The sequence below is a fragment of the Gopherus evgoodei genome, chromosome 3, assembly GCF_007399415.2.
Source record: "Gopherus evgoodei ecotype Sinaloan lineage chromosome 3, rGopEvg1_v1.p, whole genome shotgun sequence".
Lineage (NCBI taxonomy): Eukaryota > Metazoa > Chordata > Testudines > Testudinidae > Gopherus > Gopherus evgoodei.
This window is the reverse complement of record NC_044324.1, coordinates 86,707,531-86,732,360: the sequence shown is the minus strand read 5'-3', so window position 1 is coordinate 86,732,360 and position 24,830 is coordinate 86,707,531. Positions and strand designations below refer to the sequence as shown.

Below are 24,830 nucleotides of genomic sequence, written 5' to 3'. Positions count from 1 at the left end.
GCATAAAGGGTTGTGAACCGGCTTGGAAGGCTGAGTGGGAGTTCTTGTGCTTCCTTTTAAACTTTGTTAATAAACTTAGACCCCCAAGGAGAGGTGTTACTCAACACATGGAAGTCTATGTCAAAGTTATTGAGGTGATTAAGAACGGGAACCCGAGGCAGTGGGTGGGCAATGCTGCTATAGGCCTGAACCACCAAGCACTTATTCCGGAGATGTTCTGTGTGACCTCTAATAAAGGGCTAAGTGTGAATTCTCCCTGTGCGCATCTGAGAGTCTCTGTTCTTCGTGCTTTATTGTGTTCTGTGAGAACCAATCAGTTAGCTAATGTTACTGTATTCCTATACTATTGAGTGGATCACATCCACTGCCTAATCATTCAAGTTGCGATCACTGCACTAGCATTGCCACACCACTTTATAAGTACACTTTGGCCACTTGACAGCTATTTCTCCTTATGCATGTTTGTGTTTTTTGATGATCAGTTACTGTGCTTGTTGTAACGGTCTTTGCATACAGGTTTTCAAGTTTGGGTTCTCTGTGCATCAGGAGTTGTTCCTCCTCACGGCCCCTGAGAAGCTTGTCCTCTCTTTTTTCTCAAGAATATTTAAATCTTCCACATTAATCAAGATATCACTCTTTCTTTGCTTTGTCTTTATGTAAAGTACCCTATGACTGAGTCCTTTGCTCTCCTGATATTCTAGACATTTGATGCTCCTTTGAATAGGACATAATCAGGGAGAAAATTAGGTGCTTTGTTCATCCTTCATGCATTTCAGAGAGACTAATTAGGTATCTAGTGTGAGACTTCCACTCTACTGCACCAATATCCTTAGATTAAATCTATGTCAGTTATTTGGAATTAAAGCCGCACTAGCAAAGTAGTTATGGTTCAGACCAACATGGTCTTGTTATCAGTGGTTTACAGCTTTTTAAAATGAAAACATTTGGGGATGAAATCTCTCATATTTCCAGGTCCCAAGTACTGGGTCTAGGGGTGTGTGTGTTGGGAATTTGAAGGAAACCTAGTGAGTTGTTATGCAGAAGGGAGTGTTTTTCAGTTGATGGGCCGGGGGATCAAAACATAATTTCTTCTGCAGTTGAACATTTATACTGTGGTCAGATAACTTAACTTAAAAATATAGTTTCAGTTAAGATACCACACTTGGCATAATACAAAGACTTCAAGAAACAAATTGGTTTGAGAAATAAGTTATTAATGAGTGAAAACAATATGCTGAATGAGTAATGTTCTTTCTTTGACTTAAATGCACACACAATGAATTATACAGTATACATTCTGTAAACATACAAAATAAGCTGCCTAAACTAGACTAAATGGGCAATAGAGGCCATTTTGAAGGAATAAATTAAAGTGCAATGAAAGCATCTTAATCTAAACAAATAATTGTTTTTAATATGTTCTTTGTTCATTATTTGCTTTTAGCATACTTTTCATATTATTTTTAACAAATTTTGTTTCCACATATTTGCACGATTGTGTTAATAAAAGAAGACTCATTTCCTGGGAAGCTGAAAAAATGTCTTGCTTAAAGGCAGTCTTGCCTGTATATTGTTTCTCATTTAGTCTCTTGTGTTTTTGACTAGAAACCAGACTCTGGTACTTGTCATTTCATCAGTTTCTACTAATTAGCTCTTGTCTGGATGTACAATTCTGTTTTCTGACACTGTCATCTCTAGACTAATGTATTTGATGTAATGAACAGGTATGATCCCATTTAAGGCATAAACAACAGGACCAAGTTGGCTCATTAGAGACAAAAGCAGGGGTTTTCAAACTGGGGGTCACATGGTCATTACATGGGGGGCTTGTGAACTGTCTGCCTCCACCTCAAAGCCCGCTTTGCCTCTAGCATTTATAATGGTGTTAAATATATAAAAAAGTGTTTTTAATGTATAAGGGAGGGGGGTCACACTCAGAGGCTTGGTACGTGAAAAGGGTCACCAGTACAAAAGTTTGAGAAACTCTGGACAAAAGTCTAGTTTTCATATAAGGGGCCCCAAGTAGTTTGGAACATGGGAATTTGAGGTAAACCCAGGGATCCATCACTTGTCATGTGATGTCCCTGACTGTGGCTAATGTCCAGGATTTTTGTGTGTACATGGACAATGAAAGAACAATCTGGATATAAGAAATTTTCTTCTTAACCCCAGGCATTTTAGTGATTGTGTTATGCCCTGAAGTATGAGAGATTTAAATTACACAGGGAACAAATCCTTTGTGTGTGTGTGTATGTAATTTTCCATAAACAATCATTTTGTGTATATTTGTGTGTACATATACATGCATATTTTGTGTATAAATACACATGTGTATGTACACATCTAACGTTGTTTATGGGAGGTGTGTGTGTGCATATATATACCAATGTGTGTATGTACACACACATATATACACATGCACATAAAGTATTTGTGTGTATACCTTTTCCATAAACAACTTTATTCAAAAGGATTTAAGGTTGTCTATGTGACATTTCTCCCATGCAAACTCTAAAAAGCAAGGAAATACCAAATTTTGGGACATCTCTTCACTGACTCTTAATGATCACACAGTATATTTTCACTGTTAGTGACAGACTCCTCACATTTGCACAAAGAACTGTCTTCTTCCTCCAACAAATAAGGAAACAAGCTATACCCATGTCATGGTATAATTCCCACTCTGAACCTTAGCGCCCAAAAGATGGGGTACCAGCATGAATTCCTCTAAGCTCAATTACCAGCTTAGTACTTGTAGCGCTGCCACCAACCAGGAATTCCAGTGCCTGGTACACTCTGGTCTCCCCCAAAACCTTGCCTGGGGAACCCCAAGACCCAGACTCTCTGGATCTTAACACAAGGAAAGAAAACCCTTTCCCCCACCATTGCCTCTCCCAGGCTTCCCCTCCCTGGGTTACCCTGGAAGATCACTTTGATTCAAACTCCTTGAATCTTTAAACAGAGAGGAAAATTCACCTTCCCCCCTCCTTCCCTCTTCCCCTCCCAGACTCTCCCTGAGAGAGAAAGTAATCCTAACACAGAGAGAAATTAACCTTTCTCTCCCCCTTCCCTCCTTTCTCCCCACCAATTCCCTGGTGAATCCAGACCCTGTCCCCTGGGGTCTCACACCAGAATAAAAAAAGCAATCGGGTTCTTAAACAAGAAAAGCTTTTAATTAAAGAAAGAAAAACAGTAAAAATGATCTTTGTAAATTTAAGATGGAATATGTTACAGGGTCTTTCAGCTATAGACACTGGGAATACCCTCCCAGCCTAAGTATACAAGTACAAATTAAAATCCTTTCAGCAAAATACAAATTTGAACTCCTTCCAGCCAAATACGCATTTGCAAATAAAGAAAACAAACATAAGCCTAACTCGCTTTATCTACCTAGTACTCACTATTCTGGACATATAAAAGATTGTATCAGAGAGATTGGAGAGAAACCTGGTTGCACGTCTGGTCACTCTCAGAACCCAGAGAGAACAACAACCAAATTCTAACAGCACACACACAAACTTCCCTCCCTCAAGATTTGAAAGTATCCTGTCCCCTGATTGGTCCTCTGGTCAGGTGACAGCCTGGCTCACTGATCTTGTTAATCCTTTACAGGCAAAGGAGATATGAAGTACTTCTGTTCCATTAAGTCTTAACTATCCATTTATGACAACCCAACACATTAATCTCCTTCATACTATAATACAAAACTCTGAGTGCAGCCTGAGCTACATCATGAAATAGTCAGGTTTGACATATCCCAAGTTAACTGTACTGCATATTATGTGTATATGGGGGAATCATGAGACTGGTGGTATAGAGAAGTGAAGAGAGCTGGTAGTGAGGCTAGAGAAGGAAGAATAGAGGAGGTAGGAATGCATAATGGTTACTTTCACTAGGAAGTAGTAAAAAATGATAAAAGAACAAATGAAAACTTGGCAAAGCCCTGGATAGAGCGTCTGCCAGCTTAACAGATTGTGGTCCTGAGGGTCAGAGCAGAGTTTAAATTAAAACCTGGGATGGATGCAGATGAAGACAGTCACCTGGAACATGTTGAAAGCTTGTGATGATGAGACCACTGATTAAAATTATTGAACTTTTCAGTAAAGTATGAGACCAAGAAAAGCCTCCAGAACAATGGAAAAAATGGCACTGTGATCAAAATACCAAAAGAAAGGTGACCTAAGTAATTATATTAAATGGAAAGGTGTTAGATTACTTTCAGTGATAGACAAAGTCTTCTGCAGTATCATCTCCTGTAGAATAAAGGAAGCAGTTGTAGCAAAGCTAAGAGAAGAGCAGGCTGAGTTTAGAATTGAAAAAAATTGTGTAGATCAGATTTTCACTTTGACTAGTCACTGAAGAGAGCATCGAATAACAAAAAAAAATTTATTGCAAACTTCAGAGGCATTCAGAAAACAATTGATGGCCTCCATCACAATTCACTCTGGAATATCTTGAAATGTTATAGTGTACAATAATAATAATTGTCACCTAGGCTTTATATCAAGATGCGGCATATTCAGTTCAAGTAAATGCAGACTTGAACAAATGGTTTAACATAAACACTGGTGTCAAACAAGGATGCATTCTTTCCTGTTTGGCATTCCCACTGACTTCACCTTAAAAGAAGGTGTAGACTTTTACAAACCAGACTTTTACAAACCATCCCACCATCAACCTCTGCCTAGATCAATCCACGCAAACGGTTCATTTCCTGGACACTACTGTGCTAATAAGTGATGGCCACATAAATACCACCCTGTACTGAAAACCTACTGACCGCTATACTTACCTCCATGCCTCCAACTTCCATCCAGGACACACCACATGTTCCATTGTCTACACTCAAGCTCTAAGATACAACCACATTTGCTCCAATCCCACAGACAGAGACAAGCTCCTACAGGATCTCTATCAAGCATTCTTAAAACTACAATACCTACCTGCTGAAATGAAAAAACAGATTGATGGAGTCAGACGAATACCCAGAAGTCACCTCCTACAAGACAAGCCCAACAAAGAAAATAACAGAACACCACTAGCTGTCACCTTTAGCCCCTACAACCTATCCTGAAAGATGATCCCTCACTCTCACAGATCTTGGGGGACAGACCTGTCCTCGCTTACAGACAACCCCGCAACCTGAAGCAAACACCACTGAACAAAAACACTGACCCAGAACCTATCCTTGCAACAAAGCCCGATGCCAACTCTGTCCACATATCTATTCAAGTGACATAATCATGGGACCTAATCACATCAGCCGTGCCATCAGGGGCTCATTCACCTGCACATATACCAAGGTGATATGTGCCATCATGTGCCAGCAGTGCCCCTCTGCCATGTACATTGGCCAAACCGGACAGTCTCTACACAAAAGAAAAAATGAACACAAATCTGACATCAGGAATCATAACATTCAAAAACCAGTAGGAGAACACTTTTTTACGTGTCTGGTCACTCAGTAACAAACCTGAGGGTGGCAAAAAAAGACTCCAATGAGAAACTGCTGAACTCAGATTGATATGCAAATTAGATACAATCAATTTAGGCTTGAATAGAGCCTGGAATGGCTGAGCCATTACAAACGTTGAATCTATCTCCTCATGTAAGTATTCTCACACTTCTTATCAAACTATCTGTACTGAGTTACCTTGATTATCACTTCAAAAGTTTTTTCTTTTACTTAATTGGCCTCTCCGAGTTGGTAAGACAACTCCCACCTTTTCATGCTCTCGGTATGTGTGTGTATATATATATATATCTACTCACTATATGTTGCATTCTATGCATCCAAAGAAATGGGCTGTAGCCCATGAAAGCTTGTGCTCAAATAAATTTATTAGTCTCTAAGGTGCCACAAGTACTCCTGTTCTTTTTGTGGATACAGACTAACATGGCTGTTACTCTGAAACCTCCATGAAATGGTACTTAGGGTATGCGTACACTACAGTGGCTATAGCAGCACAGCTATGGCACTGCTGCTGTGCCACTATAATGTCTATGCTTCCTACGTCAACCGAAGGGTTTTTTCCCATCAATGTATTTAGTCCATCTCTCCAAGAAGCGGTAGCTAGGTCAATGGAAGAATTCTTCTGTTGACTTCTGTCTACAGTGGTGGTAGGTCAACCTAACTAGGTTGCACAGGATGTGAAAATTTTCCCCACTCTGAGCCATGTAGCTAGGTTGATCTAATTTTTTAGATGTAGGCCAGGCCATAGAGAAAGAAAGGTTTTGAGACTTACAACACCGAGGACAGGCAAAGAATGGCCCAAGGTAGACAAGTATGACAGAGCCTTTTTCGTGCCCTAAGTGACATCCGACAGTGCAAAAAGGACCAGATTCTGTCAGACCAAATAGCAGAGTTGACAAAAGATAGGAAAGGTGTGAAGTTCAATTTTGAAGAGCGAGCGTTTCAAATGGAGACTGGACATCCAAAAAGCGGTGACGGTGGGGTACATTCAGAAAATTGGAAGTGGAGAGGTATTATTACTATTTAACTATTATATAATTCCCCAAAAGTATGCTATATGCTTTAGAGACATGCAAATGATAAGTAGCGTGTTTTAAAGGGTTTGTGTTATGTTTAATTACAACATGTAATATGATGACTGATAACAAACAAGTAGGAAGGAGAAGATGCTGTTAGCATTATGTTTACCAAGTGCATATCTATATTTTGGAACACAGGAATTACCATACTTAATCATGCCCAAGATCCATTTATACAAATATACTATGTTTCTGATAATTCCAGAACCAGATACTTCAGAGGAAGATGCAAGAACCCAGCAGTACGGATACGTGGGATAATCTGCCCTCTATATAGGTCTCATTCTAGACTCTAGTAGTTAGAGATTGACCTATGCCCCGAAACACAGAATTTCGTCATGAATTATATTATTATTAACTCCTGGATATTCTTGATATCCATATAAATATCCAACCCCAGTTTGAATACTGTTAAGTTCTTGTGTTCATTGACTTCCTATGGTAACAAGATCTTCATTTTAATCATGTGTTGTATGGAAAAGTATTTCCTTTTATTGATTTTGAATTTCCCAACTTTTAATTTAATTGAATGTTCCTTTATTCTTGTGTTTAAAAAAACGGGAACTTCCTTTCTGCATGTCAACCTTTTCAGTCTCGTTCTTTATTTTATACACTTTTATCATGTTCCAGTCTTGTCTTCTTTCTATTTATTAGTTATTAGTGTACTATTTTTTTTTAAAAATCAGGTTAATTTTGTAAATATCTTTTTTTTATTATGGAGCAACTGGAGGGTAAAGGAGACTTGCTGGAATGTGACAGCATTAATGTGAAAAGATGAAGGGGAAAGGTGAGGAGGTAGGAAGGATGAGGAGAGGAAGATGATGGAGAACGCTGAAAATTATCTCCCACTCTGGTTTCTCAAAGGACTTGTTTTCTCGAATGCACACTCTCATGAAAGGAACTTTAATGTACCTTGTCTTTGAAAAATGGAAGTTGTCATGTGTCTGCTGCATTGAATCTCTGGCAATTTTGTCTCAATTTGCCATGGAAGGTAGAATTAGAGATTTCTCCTTAGCTTGGATTTCCTCAACAGAATAATGCATGTAATTGTATTTTTCTGCACCAATTTTACTCTTCTTACAAAAATCATAAAATCTCCACTATGCACAGGGAAGAAAATCAGTTTATGTATCAAAAAGAAATCATAATGCAAAGGAGATGATACAAATTGCACAATTAAAAAGTGATTATTTTACAATGGTTTGGTAATCTAAAGATTGTTTTAAGGTTTATACAAACTAAACTAGAATAGTAAGAAAAAATACATTTGAAAATGGTTTCTATCTACAAGTACAGGTAACATACAAACTCTTACATGAAAAGAAATATCTCATGCAACAAAAGCTTATCTGAGTGTATCTGATCAAGACATTTCATACATAATGTCATTACATTAAAAAGTTATTGTTATATAGTCATAAGTAGACTTTTTTTTCCCCAGTAGAGACTGAATATCAGTACAGAGGGCAGACGGCAATGATAAAAATGAATTAACCTAATTATACCATTTAAACAGCTATCTTGGTATTGTCTTCAGCTTCATAAACCTCATATTTGTGGTCTGAATTAGAGTGAGGGAGCCTAATTATCTCTTCCTTAACTAGACCATGTAATTGACCTTTTAAATGTGTCTGTTATTACAGATTCAACTTTTTTTATGGCAGTACAAAACTATTAACTTTATTGGGTGAAGTAAAATATTTTAATAAGAAGAGGTATTAGAATGTTTTAATGGAGATGAGTGAAGAATAGACAGGAACCACCAGTCTGTGTTCTGTTTAAACTATTAACTGTTTGTATCTAACTGTTTGTATCACACTGTTGTCTTACACTTATTTTATGAGGTATGTTTTAATCCTTTTCTGTATTTGATTGATAAAACACAGATTATTTACTCATATTAAATAATTTTTTTAACTTGTTGATAGGTTGAATCTACACAGAGCATGATCAGGATTTTGGGCCTTTCGGCTACATTACCCAATTACCTTGATGTTGCCACATTTCTACATGTTAATCCCTACATTGGACTATTCTATTTCGATGGCCGTTTTCGACCTGTACCACTTGGGCAGACGTTTATAGGAATTAAGACAACAAATAAGGTAAATGACCATGGAAAATCTAGAAAATGTTTTTTGGACATTTATACACAGTTATGGATTCCAGCATGTGGGTTTATAAATGTCTTCCTACCTATCTGGACAGTGATTGGATACTCCACATTGTATTATTCTTTAGTGCAGGAGCCTCCTGCATCGTAAGTAGATCTCTTCACAACCACATAGGCTTAGAAGTTACTTTCAAATTTTCAGAATAATACCACCTTGCATAATTTAGACTGGAACTTAGAATTTAGAATTAGACTGTGGTTAAACACCATTTTATCTCGTTTGTACTCTCCACATTAAGCAGAGTGTTTGATAACAAAGCTCTGTCCTGATTAAACAGCAATGATTGTCATCAGTTGGCGAGTTTCCTTACCAAAGTCTTGTTTGGAACTGTGTTTTCAAAGCAGATTGTTCTGTCAAGTTCTCTCATTTCAGTCCCTATCTTTGGTGGAAATTATGGGATTAGGTTTGTTTTTCTGTTAGGATACCTGAGAAGTAACAGCACTCAACTCGGTGGAAAATACTCAAGCAGTTGGGACACAAACGTTAAAAGTATGATTTGATGTTAGGGTGACCAGACAACAAGTTTGAAAAATTACGACGGGAGGTGGGAGGTAATAGGAGCCTGTATAAGAAAAAGAAACACAAATCGGGACTGTCCCTATAAAATTGGGACATCTGGTCACCCTATTTGATGTATTGAATGCCATATGAGTAATTATGATCAAAACCTGTCATAGGACAAGCTATCAGCTTTGATACATGCAGTTTTGATAGCAAGAGACATGAAAATAGTCTCTAACCCAGTCTTTTATATTCTTTTCCAAAATGAGAAATAGAGAGGAAATATAACCAAGGTATACACATCATGTAAAGGTAACTATATTTGTATTAGAATCCATTATTGCATATTAAATCAGTCTGAGATAAATGTACTTGACACTTAAAACAAATACTAATTCTTCAGTTAAATATACATCAGGGTTCAACAGCCTCTGGCATGTGGCCCGCCAGGGTAAGTATCCTGATGGGCCGGGCCAGTTTGTTTATTTGCCGTGTCGGCAGGTTCTGCCAATCGCGGCTCCCACTGGCCACGTTCTCTGTCCCAGGCCAATGGGGGTGGCAGGAAGCTGCGGCCAGCACCTCCTTCGCCCGCACCGCTTTCCGCTGCCCCCATTGGTGAACCGTGGCCAGTGGGAGCTGCGATTGGCCGAACCTGCCGACGCGGCAGGTAAACAAACTGGCCCAGCCAGTTTACTCTGATTGCTAAAACAAAGTAAGATAAGAAATTATATTTTATAGTCCAACTTGTCATACTATCTTAGAATGTCCTACTAGACTGTAGGATGCCTATTTTTAAAAAAAATTATGTTTTCAACCAAAAATTAGCTTCAGAGCTCCATCGATAATATGGTATGTTTCTCATTAGGTTCTTTAAATAATTCACTCCATCCGCAATGCAGGAAAGAGAGGTGCCTTAAAACCATGGGGGAGCCATTTCACGTCTGTGCACACAGGGATAAGTTTACCATATGGTACTTATTATGATGTGCATATTTTAACCTTCATTAATTGTTTCAAGTACCTTCAATAATATTTGCTGTTGCCTTTCTTTAATCATTTCTTAACACTTCATTTGAATGTTTAGTTTATTCATACTGTATCATTAGAAAAAAGCAAAAATGTAGTTTCCTAGTAGCAACTTTGGAATAAGCTTTATAATTTTAAAATGAACGGAGACAACTATGTCAAGTACGTCACAAAGTATTGTTGAAATGACCATGAAATAACTAATTCCCCTCCCTCCCTTTCTGCCCCCCCACCAAAAAAAAATTGCTAACAAGGAAGTGAAATTATCAGTGAATTACCCCTCCTCAGGTGAAAATAGATTGCTGAGATGCTTCCATTAATACCACAGGCCAAGAAAAAGTCCTCATTTTGCTAAGAATAATGAAGATGTCTTCCAGGACAAGATAGGCACTGAACCTACCCAAACAGAGTGTGAGACCTTGCAGAATCAGGTCTCCGTCTATACTCTCCAACCCTCCCATGACCAAAGAGACAGCACAAATGTGTTTGTGGGGCCAACAAGCAACTCTTGACACAACCCACTAAAGCAGCTGTTAGGTCTAATATTAGCATGGACTCTTAATTGTTGTTCCTTGTTAGGAGGAGATCATCAGCCAACACAATATATGCAGTGTTCATAGCTGGTCTGGCAAATATCAAGGAGCTATGAGGCAGCTAGATCCTATGAGAGTTGCCTTTCCACAACCTTCTCAGTAACCTTATCTGAAAAAGTGAAGATTGACCAATTAGCAATCTGTTTCCAGATTGTGTGCATAGACTGCTCATAAGGCCCCTTCAAAACAGACAGCATCCTCCTCTCTTTAGTAGAAGCAGCCATAATAACTAACCTTAAGGGGCCCTATCATTTCCCCACATACTTTCAGCAGCTAGGAGGCACATTTGTCTGAGACACGGGTTCTCAAACTGGGGGTCAGGAATCCTCAGGGGGTCACGAGGTTATTACATGGGGAGTTGCAAGCTGTCAACCTCCATCCCAAACCCCACTTTGCCTCCAGCATTTATAATGGTGTTAAATATATAAAAAAGTGGGTTGGTTTTTTTTTAAATTTATGTGGGGTCGGGGTCACACTCAGAGGCTTGCTATGTGAAAGGAGTCACCAGTAAAAAAAAGTTTGAGAGCCACTGGTCTAAGGCATTGGTCTGATGTTTTTCAAACACCTCTCCTACCTCCTTGAGTAATAAATGCCAAAATTTAAACAGAAAAGACCTTTGCATTTATCCCCCTTTAGTTATTGTTCTGTTCAAAAGGACAGATACATCTCAGCCCAGATCGAAAGCGTCTTCCTCCTGCCTCCCCCCCCCCCAAAAAAAAACAAAACAAAAACAGAACACCTAATAGTTGAATTGGAAAAGCTTAGCTAAAGTATTTCCTTGTTGGCTGGAATTGTTTTTCACTTAACATTATCTCAGTTAAGTAGGATTTGTGCAAAAGAGCTATGGTATAGGAAACATGCATCAGCTTATATGAAAAAGTAATATCCAGTGCCAGGAATGTCTCGATCTACTATTAGTCGCTTTAATTAGGTACTGAAAATTTGAAAGACTGGGATGAGGTTTTCTCATTTGCAACATAAACCAAACTGGTTTTGTGTCCTTAGTGTAGAAGGTGGCTAAAACTCTTAGATACATGAGTTAATGCATATTTGTTTCTTTGCTGCTAAGTTCAGACACTAGATAATGACAGTGCTTTTTTTCCTCTGTTTTATTTGATATGATTAGAGAACCACTAGCCATTGTGTACAACGTGGCCTGCACAAAATTACAATTGGCCAAAGAAAGTACAAAATAATTCTCTCTCCAAATGATGCTCTTCTATCTTAAGAGAAAACAGAACACACATTTTCAAAACTTACTGACATTTGTACACACGTTTGGTTCCATACCAATGTTGAACATCAATTAGGCAGAAATCCCAGTCAGAGATATTTTCAATCTCCTAACATGGCCTGAAGCACAGTTTTGCTTGATAGGACTTTAAATGTAGTATATGGTCAAAAAAAAGGTTGAGACCATAATAAAATCAGTTTATGTGAACAAATGACTCTTTGACAAATTTGAGGTAAAAATAATAAGATCAATTGGATGCTGTGAATTTACAGTATGGTTTGAGTTCACTAGCCTTATACATGCCACCAGTTTCTTTCCTTTTCTTTTTACTGATAGTATGTTTAAAACATTTCTTTAGAGAGAAGATAATGATGTGCAAATCCCACTAACAATTTTTCGATCAATAAATGAGAATTTCCTTCCCAACCCACAAATTGTACTTAGATTTTTCTTGTTTTTATTTGTTAGTTTTACAAGATTTACTGTGCCATCAAGAAATAATAGAGTTCTCCAGCTTGGCTACATATAGTAAGGGAACTCTTTCAGTCTTTCCCAAGTTTGTTGTTTGTTTGATGTATTTAAGTACTCATGAGACAAATCTGTAATTGATGCTGCTAGGAAGGCTTGGTTGAGATGAGCAGCACATTTAAAATGTCACCAACTGTTGCATGAAGATTTTTATCTTTTAAGGAAACTGTAATAGATGGAAAACTGCTAATTTGAATATACTGATTAGGAAATATATATTCTGTCCCAACTAATACAAAATAATCATTTAAAAAATGACTGTTAACAAAATGCTTGCTTACTTAAAGCAATTTTCATGAAGTCCCCAACTAAAGCATATGTTGAATAACCTGACGACACTGCTGCCTCAGAATTACAAGATGTATTAAAAACCTAAAAGGCATAGGCCATCAGCATTTATGATAACCTGATGGAAATCGTGGAAATAATATTGAAAAAGAGGGTTGGAAGGATGGAGGATATAGGAAGGATAAGGTATTGAATGCATATAATTGGAATTAGTGTTGGCTGAAATGCTGGTTGTTTAAAACTACAGTTGAATCTCTTTTATGTACTGGAATACTTGAGACATGTCTAAAATGAATGTGTAAAATTGGAAAAGTTGCTGGAGATGTGGAAATTGTCCAGCTATACCGGAAGTAGGACTGGATGTGATTAAATTTGGCTGCAACTTTATTATTAGCTCTCTGGGAGTACCTGATAGATAAAAGTGCACAGTGTAAGTAATTATGTAATCATTTCAATATCTGCCTGGGTGGAAGAGGAGCTTCCGTCAGCCCTCCCTTCCTTTTCATCCTGGTCCCCAGCCAACCCGCTGTTGGGATCTTACCATCCCTTCCCCCACCTCTTGAATGAGAGTAAAGGTGGGCGATAAAAGAGGAGAAGAGAAGAATGAGGGGGGATTTGATAGCTGCTTTCAACTACCTGAAATGGAATTCCAAAGAGGAGTTCCAAAGAGGATGGATCTAGGCTGTTCTCAGTGGTACCAGATGACAGAACAATGAGTAATGGTCTCAAATTGCAGTGGAGGAGCTTTAGGTTGTGTATTAGGAAAAACTTATTCACTGGGAGGGTGGTGAAGCACTGGAATGAGTTACCTAGGGAGGTGGTGGAATCTCCTTCCTTAGAGGTTTTTAAGGTCAGGCTTGACAAAGCCCTGTCTGGGATGATTGAGTTGGGGATTGGTCCTGCTTTGAGCAGGGAGTTGGACTAGATGACTTCCTGAGGTCCCTTCCAACCCTGATATTCTATGAAGGGCTTGGCTCCCTGCTGTGCCAGTCCTAGGAGCCCCGAACCTTCTCCCTCCCATTTCCACTCCTTTAAAAGAAGGTGTTTGTTAATCCTTTATCAAACCATTTATCTGATCTCTGTATCCCTTCCCTACAGAGTACCTGCATGGTACGGGTAACTGGGTTTGTGATGACCAGGAGAACTGCATTGTGAATTGCCTACTGATGTAAAGGTTGTGAGCCTGTCAAGGCATGTAGACAGATTTATGTGCAGTGCTGGGGAGGAGCCCATGGCCATGGTACATGTACCAGTGACATAGGGAAAGGAAGGAGACAGGTCCTGGAGGCCAAATTTAGTCTGTTAGATAAGAGATTGAAGTCTAGGACCTCCATGATACCATCTGTGAAATGCTTTCAGTTCTATGTGCAGGGCTAGTTAAACAGGCAGAATTGCAGGGTCTCAATGTGTGGATGAGATGATGGTGCAGGGAGGAGGGATTTAGGTTTATTAGGAACTGGGGAAATCGTTGGGAAAGTGGGAACCTATACAAGAGGGATGGCTCCACCTAAACCAAAATGGAACCAGATTGCTGACATGTACAATTAAAAAGGTGGTAGGGGAGTTTTTAAACTAAGGGCTGTGGGAAAGATGGCAGTACGAAGAGCAAACTGTTTGGACAGTGACATCCCTTTTAGGGATTCTGTATATCCTTGTAAAGAGGAGAGTATAGAAGTTGGTAAAGTACAGGTAAGAACTGAGGAGAAATTCTCAAATGAAAGAAGGTATCAGAGGGGTAGCCATGTTAGTCTGGATCTGTAAAAGCAGTAAGATTTTTTGGCTCCCGAGGAGAGTGTTATATCAAGGTAGAGGTGTACTAAGACTGGTGAACTTGAATGCTTGGTATTAAATGAGAATATTGATATAATAGGCACCACAGAAACTTGGTGGAAAAATAATAATTAATGGCACATGGTAATACTAGATTACAAGATACAGTAGAACCTCAGAGTTAAGAACAGCTCAGGAATGTTCATAACTGAATAAAATGTTATAATGGTTCTTTCAAAAGTTTGCAACTGAACCTTGACTTAATGCACAATGCATCTTTGAAACTTTACTATGTAGAAGAAAAATGTTATCCATCTTAATTTAAATGAAACAAGCACAGAAACTGTTTCCTTACCTTGTCAAATCTTTTTTTAAACTTTCCTCTTTATTTTTTTTGGAGTTTACATTTAACACGGTACTGTACTGTATTTGCTTTTTTTGTTTCTGCTGCTGCCTGATTGCATACTTCTTCTTCGAGTGATTGCTCATATCCATTCCAGTTAGGTGTACGCGCCGCGCGTGCACATTCGTCGGAAAACTTTTACCCTAGCAACTCAGTGGGCCGGCAGGTCGCCCCCTAGAGTGGCGCCACCATGGCGCTCCATATATACTCCTGCCGGCCCACCCGCTCCTCAGTTCCTTCTTACCGCCCGTGTCGGTCGTTGGAACAGTGGAGCGCGGCTTAGCTGACCTCCACTTCCCTAGCTACTCGTTTTCTCGTATATAATTATGCAGTTATAACCCTTTTATATATATATATTTGTATGGTTATACGTGTTTTCTTTGCTAACATGGTTAGTTTAGTTAGCGGGGTTCAGGAAGTAGCCCCTTCCATGAGCCCAGTGCCGGAGCCATGCATGGCTCACCGGGTTTTAAAAGGGGCCCGGCCTGCCAGAAGCCGCGGCCGAAGAGAGATCTACATGACTCCTGTTTGAAGTGCCTCAGGGAATCACACTTGACAGATAAGTGCCCCATTTGCAAGGCTTTTAAGCCGAGAACAAAAAGGTGCGGGACTTTCACTTACCCCCCCACCTTGGCGCCGAGCGATGTTCAAGCGGCGGGCAGAAGCGCCTCCTCGGCACCGGACCCCGCCGGTACTACCAAGGCCTTTCGGCACCGACCGTCGCCGGCACCGATGTCGACTCGGCACCACTCCCTTCTTCCGAGGTCGAGAGAGCCTACGATTCCTGCTGGTGCCTGGCGGCTCCCCGGCACGCGCCGTGGTTGAGCCCCCTGCTCCCGCTGCTTCCATGCCACCTGCATCGCAGCCAGAGAGCTCGCCTAAGTTGCGTTACCCGGCACCGACACCTGCAGAGGCACCGATGACTTCGGCTCCGGCGATTCCAGTCCCCCAGGACCACGGAATCCGGTGCCTGGCAGCTCCCCGGCTCGCGCCGTGGTAGAGCTTACTGCTCCTGCTGCTTCTGTGCCAACTGCACCACAGCTAGAGAGCTCGTCTAAGATGGCTCGCCCGGCACCGACGACGTCGGCACCGTCGATCCCGGTCCCACGAGGGCCGTAGAATCCGGTGCCTGACGGCTCCCCGGCGCGCGCCGTGGTTGAGCTACTGCTCCTGCTGCTTCCGTGCCAGCGGCACCGCAGCCAGAGAGCTCGTCTAAGTCGGATCGCCCGGTGCCGACACCTGCTACGGCACCGATGACGTCGTCACCGTCGATCCCGGTCCCACAAGGGCCGTAGAATCCGGTGCCTGACGGCTCCCCGGCACGCGCCGTGGTTGAGCGTATTGCTCCTGCTGCTTCCGTGCCAGCGGCACCGCAGCCAGAGGGCTCGTCTAAGTCGGATCGCCCGGCACCGGCACCTGCTGCGGCACCGATGACGTCGGCACCGTCGATCCCGGTCCCACAAGGGCCGTAGAATCCGGTGCCTGACGGCTCCCCGGCACGCGCCGTGGTTGAGCTACTGCTCCTGCTGCTTCCGTGCCAACGGCACCGCAGCCAGAGAGCTCGTCTACGTCGGATCGCCCGACACCGACACCTGCTGCGGCACCGATGACGTCGGCACCGTCGATCCCCGGTCCCGCAAGGGCCGTAGAATCCGGTGCCTGACGGCTCCCCGGCACGCGCCGTGGTCGAGCTAATGCTCCGGCTCCTTCCGTGCCAACGGCACCGCAGCCAGAGGGCTAGTCTAAGTCGGATCGCCCGGCACCGACACCTGCTGCGGCACCGATGACGTCGGCACTGTCGATCCCGGTCCCGCAAGGGCCGTAGAATCCGGTGCCTGACGGCTCCCCGGCACGCGCCGTGGTTGAGCTCCTGCTCCGGCTGCTTCCATGCCAACGGCACCGCAGCCAGAGGGCTAGTCTAAGTCGGATTGCCCGGCACCGACGCCTCTGAGGCACCGACAACATCGGCACCGTCGATTCCAGTCCCACAAGGGCTATCGAATCCGGTGCCCGACGGCTCCCCGGCACGCGCCGTGGTTGAGCGTATTACTCCCGCTGCTTCAGTGCTGACGGCACCGCAGCCAGACAGCTTATCTAACTCGGATCGCCCGGCACCGACACCTACCGAAGCTCTGATGACCTCGGTACCGTGGATCCCAGTCCCACGAGGGCCGTCGAATCCGGTGCCTGACAGCTCCCCAGTACGCACTGTGGTTGAGCCTGCTGTTCCCTTCACGCCGGAGATGTTACCAACGGCGAGGGCTCTCAGTGCCATGACAGAGTCAGTGCTGCTTGACCCGGGCACCGCCGGTACGGGTAATACAGTCTCTTCAGGGGACTGTCCCCTGTCAGCACAGCAGAGCGGCACCGTTCATGATCACGGTCCCGCAGACACTCCAAGTCCTGTCGGCACGCCGGACACCACTGGCAGTCCCGGTGCTGTTTTCCTCGGTACTGGTCACACTCGCTGCACCGGTCGGTATCCCGTTCGCCGACCCGCTATCGGCACCGTTCTGACCTCTGGCACCGGGGCAGGTACCTTGACTCCTGTAGCCCTTCTCCGAGCCTCGAGATCTCGGTCGACCTCCCGACACCGTTCTGGTTGCGGGTCTGGATCTCGTTCCAGGTACCGATACGCCTCCCGATGCCGGTCCCCGGTGCCGAGTTGGGCAAGGTCCGAGTGAGTCAGAGACTCTGCCTGTGCCTTCTTTTAGTACCTCCATGGCCGTCCGGACACGCATCCGTGTCATCCCATATGCGCAGATTTTATGCTCAGGACCACGATCCTGATATGATGGCCAGCGGGCGCCAGCCCCGAAGCAGAAAGAGGCTTGGCGAATGAACAGGCTTGGCCGCCAAGTGTACTCTGCAGGGGCCCTGCAGCTCGGGGTAGCAAAGCAACAAGCCTTGCTTAGCTGCGATAATTATAGCACCTGAGTGAAGGAGTTTCTCCCTCAAAACTTCCACCTGGAGTTCGCTGCCGTCTTGGAGGACGGGGGGAAAGAAGGTTCCCAGAGCGTCCCTCCAGGCCTCGTTGGACGCAGCAGACTCTGCGGCCGGCACTCTGGCCTTGAGTGTCGCCGTGAGGTGCATTTCATGGCTTCAGGTTTTAAACCTCCGGCCGGAGCTGCGGTATGCCATTCAGGATTTACCCTTTGTTGGTAAAGGCATCTTCGCGGCAGAGACAGCCCCAGACTGCGAAGTCTGGTGGGCAATAGGGTCCTAATGCGTCTCAGCATGTATACGCCAGCGACAAAACGCAGGCCTTTCTGGCCCCAGCCGCCATACTCTGTGCCTAGCCAGAGGCAGAACTCTGGCAAACGGCAGGGCCAAGGTGGTCGCAGACGAACGTCAGGACCCCTGAAGAGCCAAAGTCAAGGTCCCTCGCAATTACCACTGGGACCAAAGACGGACCTTCCAAGGTTCGCCTGAGGGCGGTGTACCAGTCGCAGGACGGGATCCCGATCCCGCTTTCTCCTGGCATGGCCCCAGTTACTTTCAGATCGCTGGGTCCTGCGCACGATGGAGCATAGGTACCACCTTTAATTTGCTCCAGCCCTGTCCCACTTCAGCGGACGAAAGGGGTAAGGGGTTTTACCCCCGTTATGCCCTAGTCCCCCACTCGAACACAGGTCTCAGACCTTCTTGGTCCTGCACGGACTCAACCGGGTTAGGATAAGGTTGGAGTTCTGCATGGTATCCCTGGGAATCATTATTCCATCCTTGCCTCCTGGGGGCTACGGTGCCGCCCTGGATATGAAGCACGCGTACTTTCGCAATGCCATCTTCCCTCCGCACGGGAGATGCCTCCGCTCTATAGCCGACTGTCAATACTCCCGGTTTACGGCCATAGTCGCCGCCTACCGTCGCTGATGTCGGATATGCGTTTTTTCCGTATCTGGACGATTCGCTTATCCACGGAGACTCTGAGACACAAACCACTCAGCGCGTGGGCATCGCCACGGTCTTATTCACAGGTCAAGGCCTGCTGTTTATTATAGAGCAATCCACTCTGGTCCCCACGCAGAGTTTGGGCTCCCTAGGGGCTATCCTGGTCTCCTACCTAGCCGGAGCCTGCTTATCGCAACTGAGATTTTAGGCGATGGCAACAATCATCTGAGGTCTGAAGGCTTTCCCAACGACCTCAGCTCGTTCTTGTCTCAGTCTCCTGGGTCCATGGTTGCCCGCAAGTTTGTAACCAAACACGCCAAGCTCCGCCTCCGTCCTCTCCAAGTCCGGCTCACTGCCCCTGACGGCGGACGCCTCATCTCTCTGCTCGAGTGTTCATAGTCACCTCTGAGCTTAAGGCCTTTGGTCTTTTAGGGAGCTGGCATTCCTCCTCAATGCCCCAAAAATTGAGAGTAGTCCGCCTGGCATGCCAGGGGTTCCAGCGGCAGCTGCGAGGCCGTTGTATCTCGGTGTTTACAGCCAACACAACGACCAGGTGCTTCATAAGTATTCAGGGGGGACATAGTCCTCCCCCCCACCCCTTTTTGTCAGGAGGCCATCCATTTCCGGGTCTTTGGCATGGCCCACTCGATGGAGCTGGCGACGTCCTTTCTCCCAGGCGTTTGGAACGTCCTAACTCTTTGCCTCAGCAGGTCTTTCCTGCCTTACGAGTGATCACTCTGCCCCATGTGAGGCGTCCCGCTTTCCGGAAGTGGAGATGTTTCCTCACACAGACCTGTTCGCTCACCGCGAGAGCAGGAAATGCCAGGTGTTCTGCTCCTTCCAAGATCTCTCCTCGGAATCTATCTTGGACGCATTCCTGATGCCGTGGAAAGGCCAACTGCATTATGCCTTCCCACTGTTCCCACTGGTTCATTAGGTCCTGCTCAAACTCCGCAGGGGCAGAGCGTGCATCATCATGATCACTCCAGAATGGTCCAGGCAGCGCTGACATACCACGTTACTCGGCCTGTCAGCCCAGACCTCATCACTCAGGGCAACGACAGGCTTCGTCACTCGGACCTGCAGCCTCTTCGCCTCACGGTGGCTGCTGCGTACCTGAGTCGGGGTGACAGGCAGCCTTCCACCTGGTCAACGTACCGGGCCAGGTGGAAGCGTTTCTTTTACAGCTGCAATACGCTCGATCTTGCTCCTGCTGAGGTCTCGATCCCCTCTGTTTGGCCTGCCTCTGGCCTTCAGCGGCAGGACCTGGCGGTGTCAGCGCTGAGGATACACTCAGCAGCCATCTCTACCTTCCAGCAGGCTGAGATGGACGTTCAGCGTTCTCACGCTCTATGGGTTCGAGGTCCCTCAAGGGCTTGGAGCGCTTGCACCCTCGGGTGCGCCGCCCAGCCCCGACCTGGGACCTCAACCTAGTCTTGGCCAGACGGGTCTCTGAGATCAGAGCTCTTACGGGGGTTCCGCCGTACACTAGGTTTCACAATGACAAGGTGCAGTTATGACCGCACCCGGCTTTCCTCCCTAAGGTGGTTTTGGCTTTTCATGTTACCCACAGTTCAACGCAATGCGCACAACCGTTGCACTCCTTGGACATCTGTGGAGTGCTCGCATTATATTGTGCTGACAGAACCATTTCCTAAGGTGCCCCAGCTCTATCCCGGTAGCGGGCCAAAGGGAGGGCTTGCTTGTTCTCCTCTCAGAGGATCTCATCTGGGGTGATGGCGGACATCCCCACTTGTTATGATTTGGCTCATATTTCCACAAGCCACATCAACGTGCATTCTACCAGGGCTCAGGCTTCATCTGCCGCCTTGCTGGCTCGTGTTTCTACCCACGAGATCTGTCGCGAAGCTCCATTGGTCCTCGGTCCATACCTTTGCTTCGCAGTATGCCCTGGTTCAGCAGTCAAGAGAGGCTGTAGCCTCTGGCTCAGCAGTTTTATTCTGCCACATTTCACTCCGACCCCACCGCCTTTGTAAGGCTTGGGATTCACCTAACTGGAATGGATATGAGCAATCACTCGAAGAAGAAAAGACGGTTACTCACCTTTGTAACTGTTGTTCTTCGAGATGTGTTGCTCATATCCATTCCACACCCGCCCTCCTTCCCCACTGTCGGAGTAGCCGGCAAGAAGGAACTGAGGAGCGGGTGGGCCGGCAGGAGTATATATGGAGCGCCATGGTGGCGCCACTCTAGGGGGCGACCTGCCGGCCCACTGAGTTGCTAGGGTAAAAGTTTTCCGACGAATGTGCACGCGCGGCGCGTACACCTAACTGGAATGGATATGAGCAACACATCTCGAAGAACAACAGTTACAAAGGTGAGTAACCGTCTTTTCTGGTTCCAAATGAGGTGTGTGGTTGACCTGTCAGTTCATAATTCTGGTGCTCTTAACTATGAGGTTCTACTATATATAGGAATGACAGAGTAGGCTGATGGGAGAGGGACAGTATATGTGAAAGAAACCATAGAGTCGAATAGAGGACAAATCATAAATGAATCAAACAATACCATAGAACTCTATGGATAGAAATTCCATAATTGAATAATAAGAATATAGCAGTAGGGATATACTATCAGCAACCTGAGCAGGATGGTGATGGTGAATTGTGATTGTGAAATGCTCTGTGAGACTATACAAATAGAAAACTCAACAGATTTCAGCTGTCCCCATATTGACTGGGAACATGTCACCTCAGGATAGTATGCAGAGAGAATTTCTTGTCACCATAATGACTGTTTCTTGGAGCAGCTAGTCCTGGAACCCACAAGGAGAGAAGCAAATACCTTAAGGGATCTGAGGAAGGGGGTTTGGGGCTCCTATTTCTGGAACAGTGGGGAGCTGATCCCCCCCCCCCACCCTCTTTATCACCCCTTTCACCTCATGTGAGGAAAGGATGGCAGGATCCCAGGTCTGGAATGGCTGGGGATTATGTGGACGTGAATAAGGAAATGAGGCTGACCCTGTACTGAATAATTTGTTGTTGGGTACTTCCAGATATTTTAAGTGAATAAAGTTGTGGCCTAATTAAAGCACATCCATGGCCTCCTGCCTTTCTTCCAGTATTACCAGACAAAAATTATTTTCCTTTTATTTGTATTTCTGTTCTTATTTTTCTTATGATAAGCACTTCCCTTTCTAAGTAGTGATGCTAAGCAGCAACAGTGTGCTCAAAACAAGTAAGGGGTGGTCCCTTTCCCAAGGAGCATATAACTTAAACAGAATCTGTTCTGTCGATACTGAGAATGGAACCTTCTACATGCACCTTCCTTCAGCTCGGACAGGCGAATTCAGATACTACCTACCAGAATGACCATATTTTTGTGTGTGTTTTATAAACCCATATATGTTTATGAAACTATAAGAAAAGTAAATAATTTAATTTCTCCTAATCCTAGGTAGGTCAGCATTATCTAAGATCAGCATTGCTATTAGCATTCACTTATCCTTTCTTCTTTTATCTTTTTGATCTACTTCTCACAATTTGTTCATTTCACTTTTATTTCCTTTCCTTTCTTGGTATCATCACCCCCTTCAAAAAGTTTTTTCTTTTCCTTTTTATTTAGTAGTATTTAAAAGTTAAAATTGGGACCGTACAATGGAACTTCTCATTAGCTATGACAATTTGAATGGAAAAGAGGAGGGTGGGCCAGGTAAATGTGTGATGATCTGCTTATAAAGGATTTGAATGCCATACTGTGCTTTATGCTTTTAATTCCATTTTATCTTTTAGAAAGTTTTCATTCAGATAGGAAAGACCTAGCACTGTATCATGAAATTAGTCTATAGGATATGAAATGTAATCTATAAAATGTTGCTCTTAGTAATGCCATGTTTGAAAGACACATGTTGCATTCTTATTCTCATGGCATTCATATGACACCATATTTGGATATGTTTATTTCACTCATGTAAAGTTATTTTTTTCCCATTAAAGCCGTGTTTAACAATTCTTTCAACCATTCTGAATATACCAGAGAGAGGTTAAATTTCCATTTTCTGAATATTGCATGTTTTCTCACTATTGCTTGATGGCTGCTGGAAGATTCAACTCATCTATCAAATGTCTCCTCCCACCCTCCCTTAAATGAACAAAATGAACTATAGACTGAGTGTCAGTTCTGACTTTGAATTTCCTTGTTTCATTTTGTCACAACCTTAATGTTGTATAACCTTTGTTTGAATGTAAGCAGTGATATTGAGTCACACAAATATTTGCATGTTTATCTAAATTGCATAGATCTTCAGTTTGCAGTGGTTATATTCAAATGAAGTACTCCTCCTCAATAGATTGTAATACTCTCCTACGAGAGCTAATAAGATATGGATAAAGTTACTGGCATAATGCCTTGAATGTTTTTAACTAAAGCCGTATTTAGTGATTGTGAGTCACCGGATAATCTTATTTTAATATTACTCTTTACATTCTTGCACAGCACTGTCTTCTCTCACTTGTATCATGTCAAAAATTTGGATACTAAGTTCTTGGTATGGAATTATTGATATATAATGTGATGGATTAATAGAACGCTGTGTAAAAAGGGTCTGCTACTCTGCAGAATTGTTTTCACTTCCCATTACATTACGTCCACCTATAGAGAATCCTTTTAATACTAGCTGGAATTATCTGAACTTATGTGGAGGAAATGAACAATGACTTAGAAAGCTGATCTTATATCTGTGGATGTTACTATATGGATAGCAAATAAATTTTGCTTTATTAACCAATTCTTAGATGTGATTGATATTCAAACTCTTGTATTTGATTTTGATAGACCCACTATGCTATGTTAATATGCTAGTAGGTCTTTGGTATGACAGGAAAAAAAATAAGTGTTTTTATATTGTATTTTTTATTAGATGTTAATGTTTGTTTCTAGTAAGTATTTGGGTGGATTCCTTTTAACTGATTTACTATAAAGTATGTTTCAACTAGAATGAAAGACTGACTTTTACTTTCAGTTGGTAATGTGTCACTTATTACTATCCAGGTGCAGCAGATGAATAATATGGACGAAGTATGTTATGAAAATGTTTTGAAGCAAATAACAGCTGGACACCAGGTATATTTATTTTTTATTGTTTTTTTATTCAGAATCTGTTTCTTGAAAAATAAAATACAGACTAGATGTTCTTGTTCAGATTTTTAAGAAATGCTTTATTTTCCTCATCTGTGTTCTAAGACAATTAAACTCAGAGGCTTAATTTTACTTCGAAGCAGTAAAAGTATTTTAATGAGAAATATTATCATGCATGAAAACTTACAGACTAAATGATAACTTTTAACTAAGAAGCATAAGGCTGAAAATACCTAGTATTTTGGTATAGTACTTTAAAACAACTGTTGTTGTTGTTATATCAAGTGATTATAATTAGTTTTGAATCATAATGCATGGCAGGTCTGGATTTTAGACTTACTACATTTTATAATAAAAATAAAATAAAAGTTATAGAACTCATCATGAAATTGTTTCTGAAGACATTCCCTACACCAGCTGAACAACCTGCTTTTATCAGGGTTTGATGTATTAATAAATCAACCATAGACAATTGGAGGATGTGTAAATATATTTGCTCCTATAATGGTAGTAATACAGTTCATTATTGAGAAGTCCATCTCTTTAACAGATTTCATTTCTTCCTTTCCACGTACATAGGAGGTCATTAAATCATTCATCTCTCGATGATGCTGTTCAAAGTTTGCTGTAAATTGTCACTCAGGAAAGAGAGAAACTATTTGAAAGTATAGTTTCAAATGTAGCTAAATGTAACTTTAGTGATCAAAATTTATTTCAGTCTCTGGCCTACTTCCTAATCCCACCTACATTTTTAAGAGGTGTACTATCTGAGA

At 43.0% G+C, this 24,830-nt stretch overlaps 1 protein-coding gene across 1 annotated transcript in view; it reads left to right on the top strand.

Moving 5' to 3' along the window:
* ASCC3 (activating signal cointegrator 1 complex subunit 3) overlaps positions 1–24,830 on the top strand; it is a 544,482-nt gene that overhangs the window by 233,951 nt on the left and 285,701 nt on the right. The window contains exons 12-13 of the mRNA XM_030556009.1: positions 8,481–8,657; positions 23,971–24,042. Coding sequence (XP_030411869.1) covers positions 8,481–8,657; positions 23,971–24,042 — 249 coding nt within the window. The remainder of the gene's footprint in view (positions 1–8,480; positions 8,658–23,970; positions 24,043–24,830) is intronic.